Source organism: Phanerochaete carnosa (genome assembly GCF_000300595.1).
Source record: "Phanerochaete carnosa HHB-10118-sp unplaced genomic scaffold PHACAscaffold_7, whole genome shotgun sequence".
NCBI classification, from domain to species: domain Eukaryota; kingdom Fungi; phylum Basidiomycota; class Agaricomycetes; order Polyporales; family Phanerochaetaceae; genus Phanerochaete; species Phanerochaete carnosa.
In genome coordinates this window covers 47287-62520 of record NW_006767634.1, presented here as the reverse complement: position 1 = coordinate 62520, position 15234 = coordinate 47287, and the positions used below count along the sequence as shown (strand labels likewise).

The window sequence follows — 15234 nt, the reverse complement described above, 5'->3', positions numbered from 1 at the left end:
GATTGACGCTCTCCCTATCCTACGCTTCATTAAATCTGGGATCTAATTATGTCACGTGGGGCCCGCGAGGCCACGGTAAGGTCGCTCGCTTCGTTGTTATCCTTCACCTTTTCTCTCCCCACTTCCGACCTTTCACGACCCTCAGAGACCGCAGAGCGCGATGTCGACGTCGGCTTGAGCTGCTGAGGTCCCTTCAGGCCTCCCCTCTCAAGCAACAAGTCCCGGCTTGTTGGTCCCACCCCGCAAATCTCGAGTCATGGATGATCTTCCAGAGAACCGACAGCAAGAAGAAATAACTGTGCTCAAAAGCATCTATGGAGAAGATTTCATTAATTGCCCCCCTCCAAAAGCCTGGAAGGTTGGTTCAGAAGCCAGAGCGTCACTCACGAAGTTGCAGAACTCACCGGTCGCGGTACGCTCTACAGGGAGCACCACGGCTACCAGAATTTATCATTCGGGTTCGACATCCGGACCCTGAACATGCCTCCAAGATCTTCTTTAATCTCCATGTCAAGTGCGTCTCGGCCTTTCATTTCACTCCAAGTGATCGCTGATCCAGTCTATCAGGTTTCCGAAGACATATCCGACGTTAGCACCGCCAATCCTGACCGTACAACAGCAGTATGCAGGCTTGAAGCCGCACGAAATAGCCAAGATATCCGCCGTGATTCTTTCAGAAACGCAGAAGTTGAAGGATACTGAGACGGTCTTCTCGGTAAGTACTGACAGCTTTACCTTTCGCTTTGGGCTCTTCCTGCCTCGTGTTCGCTTTGTCTCCACCGCTGCCACGTTACCCCCTCTCGTTGTTCCACGTTCCCGTCACCCGTGAGCATTTGCCGATACACAGTGTACATCTGTACGGCTTGAGAACACGTCGACAGCGCCGTGAGGTACCCTAAAAGGCACTAAACTCCAAAACCAACTTCCGTGATGATAGTCTAGACGACCCTGTCTTGATCGTTCCCTCCCTAACTATGTTTTGCAGCAGCATAAGCCCAGTCGTCCCCGATAGGGTACTGATCTCTCGCTGCCGTAAATAGTCACCTGGCCGAGTTCACGTTCCCCGTGGCACCTCGTGTCTGTTGCTATACTCGTTTCGTACCTTGCTTCTTTCGGAGCAAGCAACCGCGTTTCTCTCTCACCCCGCTTCGCCGTTCCTTTTGCCTATCTGATTCCCTTCGCGCACACACGCGACTAACCGGTCCTCGTTTACATATAGGCTGTCGCCGCAGCCCAAGACTGGCTCCAGAACAACGTTATGCCACCCGTCGAGCCCGTTGGATCGCTGGCGACGGAGATGAACCGCCGTGCCCTCGAGGCGGAGCAGGCGCATCTTCAGCGGAAGGAAGCACAGGCCGAGGAAGCTCTTCGCCGCGAAGCGCAGCGTCAGCTTGAGCTCGAGGAGCAAATCCGTGCAGATGCAGAGCGTCAGCAAGCCGAACGTGCACGGCTCAATCGCACCCGTGAACGCTCAGAATCTGATGCGACAGAGACGGCCGTCAGCACGCCCGTCGAGGACGGGACGAAGATTGTGTCCTTCCCCGAGGAGATTGTCTGGGAAGATGTTCATTTCTCGCACGTCAAGCTCTACCAGGCACAGAAAGGTGTGTTTCATGAATAGGCCATTGTCACTCTGACTGACCCGCCGCAGAGTGTCTCGGCATAGTCTGGCAAGCGGAGCCTATTTGCGACAGCGAGCACTCGCTGCAGCTCGAGCTTCTCGTGGTAGAATTCAACGGCAGGTACTATTCGACGACGCATGGACGCAAGAAGCTCAAGACCCTTGCCGACGATCTACGCAGGCTCTCGAGCGTGCGGCATACGAACCTACTCGCGGTACTCGCATGCAAGCTGACGCTACCCAACACGAACACCCCGCCAAAGCTGACAATCTTGCATGAACGACGGCCTTCGTTGACGCTACACGACGTGCTTGAAGATTGCGAGTCTCTGCGCGAAGACCGCGCCTCAGATTATCTCACCCAGATCCTTTTGGCGCTCAACGCTTTGCACACTGCAGATGTTCTCCATCGCGGGTTGAGCACGAAGTGCGTTGGTCTTGTCCCCGGGAAGCACCCGGGGGATCCGAAAGTCGTCAAGATTTTCAAAGTCGGATTCCACGTCGCACTGTTCGACATGAACCGCTCCGAGCGGTTCCTACAGTGGTGCCCTGGCAAGCCAGAACATCAGAACATGCCTGAAGGCTGGTGCGTAATCGTTGGGAAGTATGCGGAATTTCATTTATGTAGTACGCACAGGTTACCGAAGGATGCGCTCGAGTCGCCTCTTGAGTACACGAAGAACCGTGACGTTCACTCTATCGGAATCATCTTGCTCCAGATGCTACTCGGGCTGAACGTTGTGGAACGCTACCCGGACTTCCATATAGCTCTCCGCAGCTGTAAGTCCTTCGGGTTCATGTGCACGCTTGAACGTAACTGAGACAGCTATAGCGGGTATATCCCAGTCTATGCAGCAACACGTGCTCGCGATGCTTGCACCGACCAAGAAACATGTTTCGCCGCACTCGCTTTTGGCAAGCATGGCAGGCGTAGCGCTCAGCAATGCAATGCGTACGCCGTCTATTGCAATCAACGGTGCGCACCATATTTAAGTATGCAGCGTCTTGGTTAACGAGAATGCAGGTAATGGGCACGGCCCGAAGACGCCGCATGCAATCACAAACTACAGCGGCTCCCCCGAGTCAGACTACTTTAATAAGACGATTGCCGTACGGCCAAGACATGCGAGCAGGTGGAAGGAAGATTGGGAAGAACTTGAACTTTTGGTTAGTTTCTCTCGTTCATTGGTTTGTCCTCAGGTGCTAATGGGAGCTAGGGTCGTGGAGCGTTTGGTTCCGTTGTCAAAGCGCGGAACAAGATGGACTCGAGAATTTATGCAGGTATGTGCCGGCTGATACGCCAGCTCCGGGCAGGCATGTGATTGACAGCTGACTGGGCTGTAGTCAAGAAGATCCGCTTGCGCACAAATCAGAATGACCAGAAGATCTTCCGCGAGGTCGATACGTTAAGCAGACTCAACCACCGATACATTGTGCGGTACTACACAACCTGGATCGAGACCTCGGACGACGTCTCAACGGCGACATCGGCGGTGGGATCGTCTGCTGGCACTTCCGTTCCCGGCGCAGCTCACGGGAACGGGTCTACGACCGAAGAGGAGAGCGACCCATTTGCCATCAATCTTGATGACCTTGATGACTTCAACGATACGCCGAGTCACAGTTTCCCGGCTATCACCTTCACGCGGAGTGGCACACCCCGGTCAGACGAAGGCGAGTCCGGCAGCAGCGACGAAGACGGGACCTCGAGCGACGAGGTGGCGTCGCCTGTGAACGGTCGCGGACGCGAGCTCACGAAGCGCACTGGGACGCCAGTGCCCTCCATCTCGCGGACGTTATACATTCAAATGGAGTATGTCGAGCGCCAGACACTCAAGGAGCGCATCGCCGAGGGTTTAAGCGAGAGCGAGACGTGGCGGCTCTTTCAACAGATTGTCGACGCGCTCGTGCACATGTCGAGCATGAACATCCTGCACCGTGACATCAAGCTCACGAACATCTTCATCGACGGCAAAGGCGACTGCAAGATCGGGGACTTTGGCCTTGCGACTAGCGCCCTGGCTGTCGTCGACCCGACTGATCTCATCCAGACGCCGATCGTAGATGCGGACATGACACTTGACGTTGGCACCAGGCTGTACATCGCCCCCGAGGTGCAGTCATCCAAGGGCAAGGCACGCAATCATGCGAAGGCAGACATGTACAGCCTGGGCGTCGTCTTCTTCGAGATGAACCATCCCTTCACGACGGGCTTTGAGCGCATCAGGGTCTTAGAACATCTAAGGACGCCAGAGATCATGTTCCCTTCTTCATGGGATTCACACCGGACGAGGCAAAAGCAAAGTGAGTGCGTAAGCTACTGGGCTGCGTATTTCTACTAACAATTTATGTAAGTCATCTCCTGGCTCTTGAAGCACGATCCCGACGAGCGACCGACTGCTCTCGAATTGTCTCAGAGTAATCTGTTACCTCCACGAGTAGAAGACGAGTTCTTCAAGGATACGCTGAAGTTAATAGGTGCGTAAGTGGTGAAGCGATCTGATTCGCTCCTGATCACTTCTCATTTGCAGTCAAGCACGATTCGCCGTACCGCCAGTCCGTCTTGTCCACGCTTTTCAGCCAGACCACGAAACCATCGCATGGATTCCTTTACGATCAAGACGAAGTGCCCGAGCATACGACTCTTAACGGCATGGTTCACGACCGCATGGTGCAGATCTTCCGCCTGCATGGCGCCGTCGACATGGAGCCGCCACTGCTTCTTCCTGTCCTCAACCCGGACGACGACTACTCCCGTGCTGTCTTCTTGGATCGTAATGGAGATGTGGTATCTCTACCGAACAACCCGCTTGTTCCCTTCGCTCGAATGGCCGCCCGTACCAATATTCGCAGAATTAAGCGCTTCCACATTAGCGATATTTACCGACCTGAGTGAGTTATATTGCGAACTACAAAGAGCTACTCTGATGTTACATAGCCCCGTCGCCGGTCATCCCAAGGCTTCCAAAGCTGCGGTATTTGATATCATCACACAGGATCTCGAGTGTGGCCCCAGTGCTGCAATAGCTGAAGCTATCGCCATTGTCAACGATTGCCTCGACAGTTTTGCCAATCTTGAAAAGTATGAAATCCACCTGTCTCATAGCAAGAGTATGTGGTTCGTTGGAGTTGTCCGCGATAACTGCTGATGTGCTCTTCAGTATACGATACCCTCTTCGATCAGGTACCGCCCGAGCTCCGGAATGACGTGCTCAAGCTACTCGTACAATCAAACGCATCACCGTCGCAGCGGCGGCAGCTTCTGATTGAGAAAGGTCTGACTCGGAGCTTCGTCGATTGTATCGAGGTATTGGCGGACGGTGGTAAGCTGAGCCTGAACCTAGACTTCTTCGGTGTGACGTCTTTGACACTGCTGCGCAGACGCTGATGTCGACGAGCTGCTCTCGCGGCTTGAACGCGTATCGCCGCAGATGGTCATTGGTATCTATCAAGCTGCACAAGAGATAAAGAGTACGATGCATTGCGCAACTGCGACGGGCGTCACGCGCACGATCTACTTCCATCCGCTGTTCATGATGCGCAGCCCGACGAATTTCTTTGACGGGCTTTGCTTCGAAGTCGTCAAGCGCCAGCAGCCTCAGCAGAAGAGGTCAGATACGCTGGCTATTGGCGGGCGGTAGGACATATTGCATTGCTCATCAGGTATGCCTCTGATTGTGTCTTGCCGTAGGTACGACAAGTTCGTCAACCGGTTTAGCCCGGTGCGATCGAGGACCGAAGGGTTATCTGCCGTCGGCGTACAAATCTCGTTGGAGAAGATCACAGTAGCCCTGGCTTCCTACCAGAGCGCCTCGCAGAAATCTCTCAAGGAGCGCAAGTCCTACGGCTACTGGAGTCCTCGGCGCTGCGACGTCTATGTCGTCTCACACCAATCCGGTCACCTCGCAGATCGTTTGGAAGTAACTTCGCTACTGTGGCGCAACAGCATCAGTGCGGACATGATGTATGAGTTCGGCCTGCAGACAGTCGAGCACGAAAATGTTGTCGAGCAGTGCTCGAGAGAAGGCATTTTGTGAGTCATGGCGCTCTCCTTCGTTGCGTGCCATCGCTGATTAACAGATTAGGTTTATCGTATACCCGCGCCCTCGCAACGCCCGTCGCGACCAGCCTGCATTCAAGGTGAAAAGCGTGCTGAAGGGTGTTGAATACGAGTGTGAGTATTAGCTTCCAATTTGTAAGAGGTTCAAGCTCATTGTTTGCAGTGTCTAAACAGGAACTTGTACCATTCCTCCACCAGCAAATCGCCGAACAGAAGCGAATTGACGCTTCGCTTTCTGGGGCTCCCCTCATCTCGGTAGCAGAGGGTACACAGGCTGTGGCTGCGTCCAAGGAGGCGACGGGGCCAGAGGTGCAGCTTCTGCTTCAAGGCGACGCCAAAAAGCAGCGAAAGCAGACGAAACAGATGTATATGGACAGAGGCAGGTATTTCTCGTCTCCGGTCCTATCGGCGATCTAACAGCTCCTCTAGCCTTCGAGTTTGGGGTCGACCTGAAGAACGCAATGGCTCAGTCGAACGTTCCTATCGTCGCAGTCGACGTCAGCGACTCCCTCTTCGACCAAATGACGAAGAGTACCATGTGGCTCTCGGACGAAAACGCTTGGAAAGCCCTGGTGGCCCAGTTTCCTACGTCGCAGTCCTCCTATGCTCACCAGATTCGCGAAGCGGTGCTGAGGCGCAAGGCTGACGGGTGCAAGTTTCTCATTCTCTTTGCGGTGAAAGAAGAGCGGCCTTTCCTTATCAATCTCTAATACATGCCCCTTTTGATATCTCCAGATCACATGCTTAATCTCACATACGCACCTCATCTCAATCTTGTATAATTTCGCAAACGCACATATGTATGTAGCCATGTAATGGAACCTCACGAATGGGTACACCCCCGCACCTTGATGAACTTACACGGTCTTCTAGCCGGAGGATTTGAGCGACGTTCACATCGCGGTATTTGCCTGAGAACTAGCGATAAGATTATCCTTTCTTGATGCTTACCTATAGAGACTATCCTAATTGAAGCATGTCCCGCGAATGATTGGACATGCCCATTTTGTTTCTCCGATTTTCCGCCAGCGCCCTCCAGGAAGATTTATTTGGATATGTTAGGATCCAAAGCCATCGCCTTCCAAACTAAGCGCACGCCTCTGACCCACTCGTACCAGCTGGTTCCGCTTCACAGACTTTTCTCGTATACATGGACATTAATTGAACCGAATCATCAAATGACGAAATCTCTGTCTCGCTCTTCCTAATTCGGTCCGCGGCTTCGAACCACGTTCAACTACATTCACTTGCTGTACGTGTCGTCTACGCGGGAGTCGCGTTGGAAGGTGTATCAAGGTGAGAGCGACTTGCATGCTAAATCTGTTGTATGACAGGGTATTGATGCTTAGTAAACACTCTTCCCAGCAAATTACTCGTATCCCCATTGGGAATCGTTGCAAATCTACCCTAAATAAACTGTCCCCCAATGGCACCGTGCCGTTATTTTCTAGATCTACTACGTAGGTGTCGCGATATCTGTTGCCGATAGAGGCATACTTCTAGAACTAGACTGGAATAGCGGATCTGGAGAATCGTTGTCACATGCGACGACCTCGTTGCTGGTCGGGTAGGACAAGAAGCATACAACGTATAGTCCTGGCCGGCCGTAATTCCAAATACTGGTTATTGCATTGAGAATAGGTGAGTAGAAATTAGTCTATCTGCACTAAAGTAACATAGCTAGCCTTGCAAGATGGCAAACGACGATCTACGCAAAATCTCTGTAAAGCATCGCTTATCGAATAACTTCTCACAAGAAGCATTCGCATATCCCGTACGTGAATAATTGGTCTTGTATTTTGCCGGCGGTTCCGACACGATGCTCAAACCTACAGCGCTACTGCTTGTTGCCGTAAGAGATGCCCAGGAATGAGCGTCCGGTGACGTCTGCAGCCAGATCACGCGCATGATCTTCTGCGTGATTGAGGACTAAGAAGTTGCCCTTTCCCGCATGCAACGCCTCATGGTAGGTTGCTCTGGGACAGTTTGATTCTACTGTTCCATCCCCGACCAAACGCGGACTTGCTGCGCGGCTACCTTTTCGCTATCGTACGACAGGCATACCGGCCATTCTAGACACGCGTGGGCCGCAACCCTGCGCACTTCATTATGTAGGACCTTCCCTTCACAGCACAATTGAAAATTTTCTGACAAAATCCCACAGGGTTGCGTACTTCTCGGAGAGAGAAGCAGCGCATTGGTCCCGAACTTAATTACAAGCTTTCAAGCTTGGGTAGCCCCTCTAGATGGTATTTTCAGCTGTCAAAAACGGACGGTACGCGCGATAATCTCTAAGATCGTACCCGCAGTCCATAAGGTTCGGCGCTACAGGGTCTGACGCAACGCGGCGTTCGCGAATCCACTCATAATTGCTCGAGGGGCGCTATGCATGGCAACAATAATCTGCACCTTGACAGCCCCATCTTATGTGTCGAATAGGGACGCCGCCGCCAGGCCTCACGGCAGGCGCCTCGCCGCATCACAGAGCATACTGGCAGCCGGAATGTTGCTGCGGCAGATGCTGAACCCCGCTCGAGGGGACGCCAGTCCCTGGCCCTGCGTGCGTGCAGTCAGGTGCTGGCCCAGGACCTTCCGGAAGTTCAACGCCTTCTGGTAACCCCCGTGTTCCTGCAGCCTTCGAACTCCCAGCTGTTCCTTCCCTTTTCGCCGTCTGCCGTTTCCAACTTCGTATTGTGCCCGGTCAATACGACATGCTGACCCTGCTGGCACGCTCCACCCGCTCCTGCACCCTTGTCAGCGTCAAACACCGTCGGCTTGCCGGCAGCCGCCACTCCACCGACGTATGCGTGATCGCTGTCCACGCCAGAGCCACCGCTGAATGGTTCGCTTACTCTGTGCACGTCTGACCTGCTTCGCTCGCTTCCTGCTACTCGAAATTCTCCCGCAATTACATCACTCCCCCTCGGCCTCTACAAGCTTACGGTCGGGGTCCTGTACCCGGATGCGGCGCTCGTTCTTCCCTCAGCTGCCTCCCTGAAGTGACCTGCGAAACGGTCCCATGTCAATGTAAACTCTAGTCGCGTGACGCTTAGGCGAAGTGGGGCAACGAGCGACAGTCTCACAGTGAGCCTCTTCCATGTAAGATTTGTGTCATTTATACAGGAGGCGGTGGCGGAAGAATCTACATGTACTTGATTCTCTCTCCGACACTTGCCTTTCACCCGGTACAGTTAGTTATCGCTGCTTCCAGACATGTCTCTATCGGCTGATTTCATGTTATTCAGATGTCAATACGAAAAGGATTTTGGCAAGCTGTGGGCTCCCTAGTCCCGCCGAACTTCACCAGTGCTCCACCTAGTCGCACATGATGTAAGAGCTGTTAGCACTGAGGTTAGGGTTTAGATAGTCGTCGGCCTTGCCACTTTTGTCAGCAGGGCACCCGGCCTCAAAGAGACTTTGACTTCAGCGTGGGCAAGATGATGACTCGTTGGGTTCAATCATTAATTCCCTGACTTGTTCCGAGGGTGCTATCAGGCTCCCAGGGTCCTCCCGCTCGGACAGCTAGTCTATCTTGGGTATGTGCCCTCAGGTTCATGCGACCGTTGTGGCACGCTGAACTTCGCCGACCCGCACAATCTGCTGACTCAGAGCCCCAGACCGTTTCATTTAATGCAGACAGCTGTCAAATGACTCCCCGCAGGGACCTCTTATCTCAATCGAGCGAGTAACATTCCTCGTAGGCTTTGATTCCTGGGCATCCTTCAATATTCTCCACCGGCGCAGTACGCTGTGCTCGTCATCTATCACCACACTGCGCAATTACAGACGAAGCTCGCTTATGAGTGTCACGAGCACAGCCCTCGCTTTCCGTGAGGGCTACGATCAAAGTCACTTCAGCTTATTACTTGCGGTATCACGGGCCTCTCGCCGAATTGGTCTGATGTTCTTCCACTCACGTAGGTCCCCATTGGTAGAATAGCGGATACCTCATGGAGTGGGGTCGCTTCTAGTTGCCGCCTAGGAAACTATAAAGCTAGGACGATCTAGTGGATCGTTTATCATACCGTATCCTCTTCAGTACCAACCTTCCTCCCACTTCGTGCTCCCCCTAGCGGATACCGTACGCAACCGTTGTCCCTGGTGGGCCCTTTCACTTCATGTCACTATTCCAGCGCTGGTAGGTATATGGGGGTACCAGCACGCGCCCCGCGCTGTCCTTCAGACAACGCTCCCTACAGCGCGCGAGCCGCACCCTGACTTCCGGTGCCACCACTCGGCAGCCATGGTGGCCTGTCTCACTCGAGCAGTCGCCAGCCGCCGTGTCGTGGCGGCCGCAAGGATTGGTGGGACCCGCTCGCCGTGGGGAGACATCAAGCCCGCGCCACGGCATCCGATACCTCCCCCATTTCCCTTAGCCGCTGTACCCCGCTCGTCATCCGTTTGCCACCGCGATGTGGAGAATTTGACACTGCCCGAAGCCACAAGAGCTTCCGCGTCGCCGGTGTTTGTTCGCGCGTACCTCTGCCGGTGCATCTGTCGACGCTTCGCCACAGATGCGTCTGTCCCTGCCTGGTACTCCTTATCGCCATTCCCGGTCACTTGTTTGACTGTATCTAATTGTTGTACCCCTTGTGCTATGCAGGTGACGTACCCAAGATCGCCCTGACACCTCGTGTCACGCATGCTTCTGGTGTGTCCTGTTCCTTGGTCTCTCTGACAGGATTTCTGATCCTGGCCTTTACGGACCACGGTAACAGGAGCCCGGGAACGATCGTCAACAGAGGACGTCTGCCATTGGGTGCCTGGCCTGACTAGGTACTGCTCTACCATTCACACAGTCTGTTGTCGAAGCTATCCTTCTTCTATACATATATGCCCCTCGTTTTCTACATGCCGTCGCTGGCCGTTATCGCCGCAAGCTGTGAGGCTCGCGGGTACGTATCATGGCCCGAGTGCGATTATCGTTCCGAGCTCTCGCGCTCGGCGCACATGAGAAGAGCGTGCCAAGCACGTCACGGTTCATGAACACCATGCAACATTCCGATTGTGCTGCACCATGCGCGATAAGGCGTGATAACGAGACGTGTAATCGCTGGTCTCCACCGTGGGCTCGCCCGAAATGCGTCCTCTACCTACGTACGAGGGTACTTGCGGTACACAGGCGAATCAAGTTCTAGCCACAGCTAAAATCCTCTTAGCTGATGAAGACAAGAGCTGAGGGGCAAGCTGTCATACCACCGACATAACAGAGCCTTGCCAACAATCCGAGTATTCGGCGAAAGAAGGTTCCCGCATGGCAACATTGTAGCGCGCGTACGACTTAGTCTAAGACAAACCGTTGTTACATGTGCGCGCGTGCCCTCGTTCTCGGAAATCACATCGAGAGTCGCAAGCAGACCAGCATAACTATGGGTACACGAGAGGGTAGATGTGCGATAGCATACGAGTGCATAGCATACAGCACGACACCTGAACTTATGTACAATGCTAAGCCTATGCGTCTGGGCCCGATAGACACGCCTTTTCCGTCACATCCACAAGATGACCATCCCCAACGAACCTTAGACCTTTCAGACTGAGCGAGACGCTTAAAGCTTGGCAGCGTTGGCGGCAGAAAGGGTGTGGCCGGCAGCCTTCGCACGCTTGCGGAGCATCTGAGCGGACTTGTTGCCACGGATACCTCCGCCCCACTGGCGGCGGTGCTCCTCGTATTTGTCCGAGCTGCACAGCCAATAGTAAAGAATGAATCGCAGCACGAACTAGCGAGCGTTACGCACAAGTTGGCCTTAGCGGCGGAAACGAGGGTGGCCAGCTCGCGCTGATCGTCAGAGCGAACATCCTGGAGCGTAACAACAGCAGCGGTCTTCTTGTGAACGACGGTACCAAGACGAGCCTTGCCCTTGACGATGACATAGGGAACGCCCATCTTGCGGCAGAGGGCGGGGAGGAAGATAACGAGCTCGATGGGGTCGACGTCGTGGGCGATTACAACGAGAGACGCCTTCTTGGCCTCGATGAGGGCAACGCAGTGGTTCAAGCCGTACTTAACGAACAATGGCTTCTTGGAGTCCTTGGCCTGCGCCTCCTTCTCTTCGGCGGTAGCTTTGGCGAGAGCGTCGAGGCGAGCCTTCTTCTCCTGCTTAGTCTCAGGCCGATACTTGTTAAGAAGCTTGAATAGCTGAGTAGCAGTGTTCTTGTCCAGAGTATGAGAAAACTGCGCGATAGCAGGAGGCACTTTGAGGCGCTGATTGAGGATGACCTTCTGCCGCTGGAGACGGACGTATTCAGGCCACTTGACGAAGCGGGTCAAGTCGGTCTTGGGCTGAATATCCTGGCCTAAAGAGATAATGAGACTCGCGATTACTTGTGTATATAGTGCTGATTCTGACCAATGCCGAAGTTCTTTGGGCGAGACTCGAAGAGGGGATTCTTCTGAGTCTTGCCGGCCTTGCTGGCGAAGGGGGCAGCAGCGGGCTTCTTTCCGGTCTTAGTGTTGGCCTTCGGCTGGTCATTGAGACGAGTATCAGCAATATGCTTGACGGCAGTAACGCCGTCGGTGTACTCGGAGCTCTACCGCTCGCACTCAGCTCATCAAGATAAGCGAGTGCAAGCCCAGCATCCACACCACGCCTCATCGCTCAAAGAGCTCAGCATGCGTGTCCATGTTTTCGCTTGAAACAGGTGTCTGTAAGCCTTTCTGGAAGCGAGAGGGTTAGCAGCCTTCAGAGAGTCATCCGAACACGCAACATACCATCCACCCTCGTAGCCCACCATTCGGCCAGACACCCGTGAATTCCGAGCTCCTTTCCACTTCTATGCTGACGACCTGCAGTTGTACTCACCATTTTGTTGGAGTCTTGAGGCTTGAGGACGTTGGTAGTGCTGAAAAACGAACCGAATCAATGACCGGCGCCTATCCAAGTGGCCACGTGACTCTGAATATCGAAGTCGTACCAGGGCCCAATGTGGGCATCGAGTAGTTCCCTAACTTGCCTTCGACAATTCAAGTTGCCATAAAACCTTTACTTTTGATGTCTTTTTGAACTAAAAGGATACCTGATTAGGCCCGGAACGGTGCGTTTTGGGCCTAATCAGGTATCCTTTCAGTTCAAAAAGACATCACACTGGGTGGTAAGCGCAGTTTTTTCCCTCGCAAGATTGATTAATAACTGATTCGACAAGGACCTGAGTTTTTCCGGTTTTTACCTGAGAAACACCGAAGGTAAAACTTAGCTTTCCACCAGTTTTACTGCATTTTGGCCTGTTTTGGTCTGTTTTGCACCAGTTTTCTTCTTGATTTGCCTCGGCGCACGACGGAGAAAGATTTGGGCTTTATTTAACCGCTTTTGTCCAGGTTTCCTTAAGAAAAAACTGCACTTACCACCTTGTGCAAAAGTACAGTAGTACGTCGCTTTGTATTCCGTGATCGATACAGTACTCACAGTACTACTAGTGCCAGGTGACTGTATTCATAGCATCCATAGAATTCGCTCTCATGTGACAAGAATGCCACAGCCAATATCTTAAAGGGCTATGCTGGTCCTAGGGAAGGCGATGCTCAGCTGCCAGGCGCGAGCCCGGTTGCAGGGCATCAATCTACTTGGTTGACACGCTCGCTTGGCTGTGCTGAGATACGGGGACGGCTTTTATAACCGATTCGACCTCCCTCTCGGGCCTTTCTCTCAACGTCGTCCTCTTTGACTTACGTTCTCAATGGCTGCCAACGTTCCCGAGGAACTCTTCGAGCACATCCTATGGCACGCTTGCAACTACGGCTTTGCACTCCCGCTTTGTCGTGAAACGAAGACTGCGATATCGCTCTTTGGACAGGTGTCTCGCTATTGGGCTCGCCTATCCCGGCGCAGGCTCTTCTGCGAGCTCGTCCTGCGCTCTCCAGATGATCTCCAGCGTCTGCAGACGTTCTTGGCAGCGCCCACTCCTACGGGCCTGGAGCCCATCGCCGAGCTCGTCTTATCTTTTAGAGCGGTGGTCAACGGTGGTTGTAGACCATGGATTCATTTAGCGGCATCAGTCATTAAATCGAGGCTGCGAAATTGCCAGTACTTCACTCTCGCCGTCGTCCAGTTGGGCAACCGCTCGCCAGCTGAGCAGTGGCGCACCTTACATCCAAGCCTCCCACGCACGCTACCCGGTTCCACGTCGCAAATTTTCAGACTACACTTTAATTCGATGCACTTCCCAAATGGCCGCACGCTCTTTCGTCTGCTCGCACCCATCCCGTCCCTGTGCGCCGTGGACCTCATCGATATCACATGGGATACAGAACCGACGACGAACGACTTTTTCGCTGCTCCATTCGGGTGGAGGCTCAGTGGGGTGGTGTCTGACAGTCTCCTCGCTACCTATTTCTTACCATTGTTGGTTGCGAGCATCAGATGCGCACATCCAGCGACCAAGGGCCGTCGGGAGCGCCTTCCAAAATACCTCCTAGACGTCGAAGACCACCGAACGTTGCTAGATCTGCTCAGCATCCTCGAAGGGTCGCGTTCCGCACATGAGTGGGTAGTGCCGTCGGTTGAGTGCAGGCGCACCGTCGGACGTATCCACGATAGTCTCTATGACGATGGTCCAGAGCGGACCCGTGCGTGTTTCTTGACCTCTAGATGCGATGATGCTCAATATATGGCAGACCTGCAGTTCTTCTGCGCATCACAGCTTAGTTGCCAACGGCTCGGACCCGAGGTATTCGTCCACCTCACGCTGGATGATTCACTGACTGTTCATGGGCCAGCCGTCCTGCATATCGACGCGATACACGTCAGCTACATGGAGGACTTGCCGGCCTTCGCGGGCGAGGTTCTGAACGAAGGAATGTGGGCCTCGTTTGCGGACACTACCCTTCGGCTCCACCATCTCCCAATACGTAGAGCTTCTCCGACCTGCAGCCATGCGCGATGAAAGTCTAGGCGTGACCGACCGGGCGTTCCAGCCACTCATTGACATGGGTAGGCTGCGGAGCCGCTAGCTTGAGGACACCTGGTCAGACAAGACAGTCGCTGTGCGGATGAATGGGACGCGGTGGTTGCCTAGAGCGAGAGAGTCGAGTGTGTATGCCAAGGCCGCGCCTTCTTGATCTGGAGAAACACCGTCTATTCGAGTATGTGTTGCATCATGATGCATTTCTTGCTTCCGCTCACAAATGTAGGAGAAATCAGGTGCTATTTTCTGACATGGCCATGGACACAGTGCACCTGCACACATAATCGTGCCGGCGCGCGATGCGGACTGATGATTATAGGGTGAACTTGAAGGACGATATGTCAACGAATATAATATTATAGAGAATTAGCTGCATGGCGATGATTCTGTTATTTGTTCCCTCGATATGCTCACGCTCCGCCATTATGTTTTAGGGACTACTGGGCGCTGATATCTGGGCATCTCGATATACTCAGGTTACTTATCTGATAGCGTCTATTTGCATGTTTTCTGCGCTGCACCCCAATCGCCCTCAGCTCACCGATAAAATACTACGTAGTTGCGGTAGTGTCCTAGCCGGCTAAACAGCCTAGACACGTTTCTTCAGGATTTATTATCAGTTTGCTCAATATCTCAGCGCCCACACTCAAGC

General features: G+C 53.6%; 3 protein-coding genes across 3 annotated transcripts; 2 read left to right on the top strand and 1 right to left on the bottom strand.

The window, feature by feature from the left end:
• Window positions 1-241: 241 nt before the first annotated feature.
• PHACADRAFT_259100 (uncharacterized protein) lies at window positions 242-6523 on the top strand. The gene is made up of 19 exons (XM_007397588.1): window positions 242-358; window positions 426-514; window positions 568-715; window positions 1220-1604; window positions 1652-2207; window positions 2259-2401; window positions 2454-2597; window positions 2646-2788; window positions 2839-2902; window positions 2966-3925; window positions 3977-4099; window positions 4153-4513; window positions 4560-4732; window positions 4783-4944; window positions 5003-5258; window positions 5313-5654; window positions 5707-5795; window positions 5845-6060; window positions 6111-6523. The coding sequence occupies exons 1-19, from the start codon at window positions 257-259 to the stop codon at window positions 6389-6391; spliced, it is 4737 nt and encodes a 1578-aa protein (XP_007397650.1). The 5' UTR covers window positions 242-256; the 3' UTR covers window positions 6392-6523.
• A 4707-nt stretch (window positions 6524-11230) lies between these two features.
• Window positions 11231-12487, bottom strand: PHACADRAFT_163299 (uncharacterized protein; the record flags this gene model as incomplete). Its single annotated transcript, XM_007397587.1, has 4 exons — window positions 11231-11363; window positions 11420-11978; window positions 12032-12146; window positions 12485-12487. 4 exons carry the CDS (start codon window positions 12485-12487, stop codon window positions 11231-11233), a joined length of 810 nt encoding a protein of 269 aa, XP_007397649.1.
• A 743-nt stretch (window positions 12488-13230) lies between these two features.
• PHACADRAFT_185756 (uncharacterized protein) lies at window positions 13231-14795 on the top strand. The gene has a single exon (XM_007397586.1). It carries the CDS (start codon window positions 13356-13358, stop codon window positions 14559-14561), a length of 1206 nt encoding a protein of 401 aa, XP_007397648.1. The 5' UTR covers window positions 13231-13355; the 3' UTR covers window positions 14562-14795.
• Window positions 14796-15234: the final 439 nt, after the last annotated feature.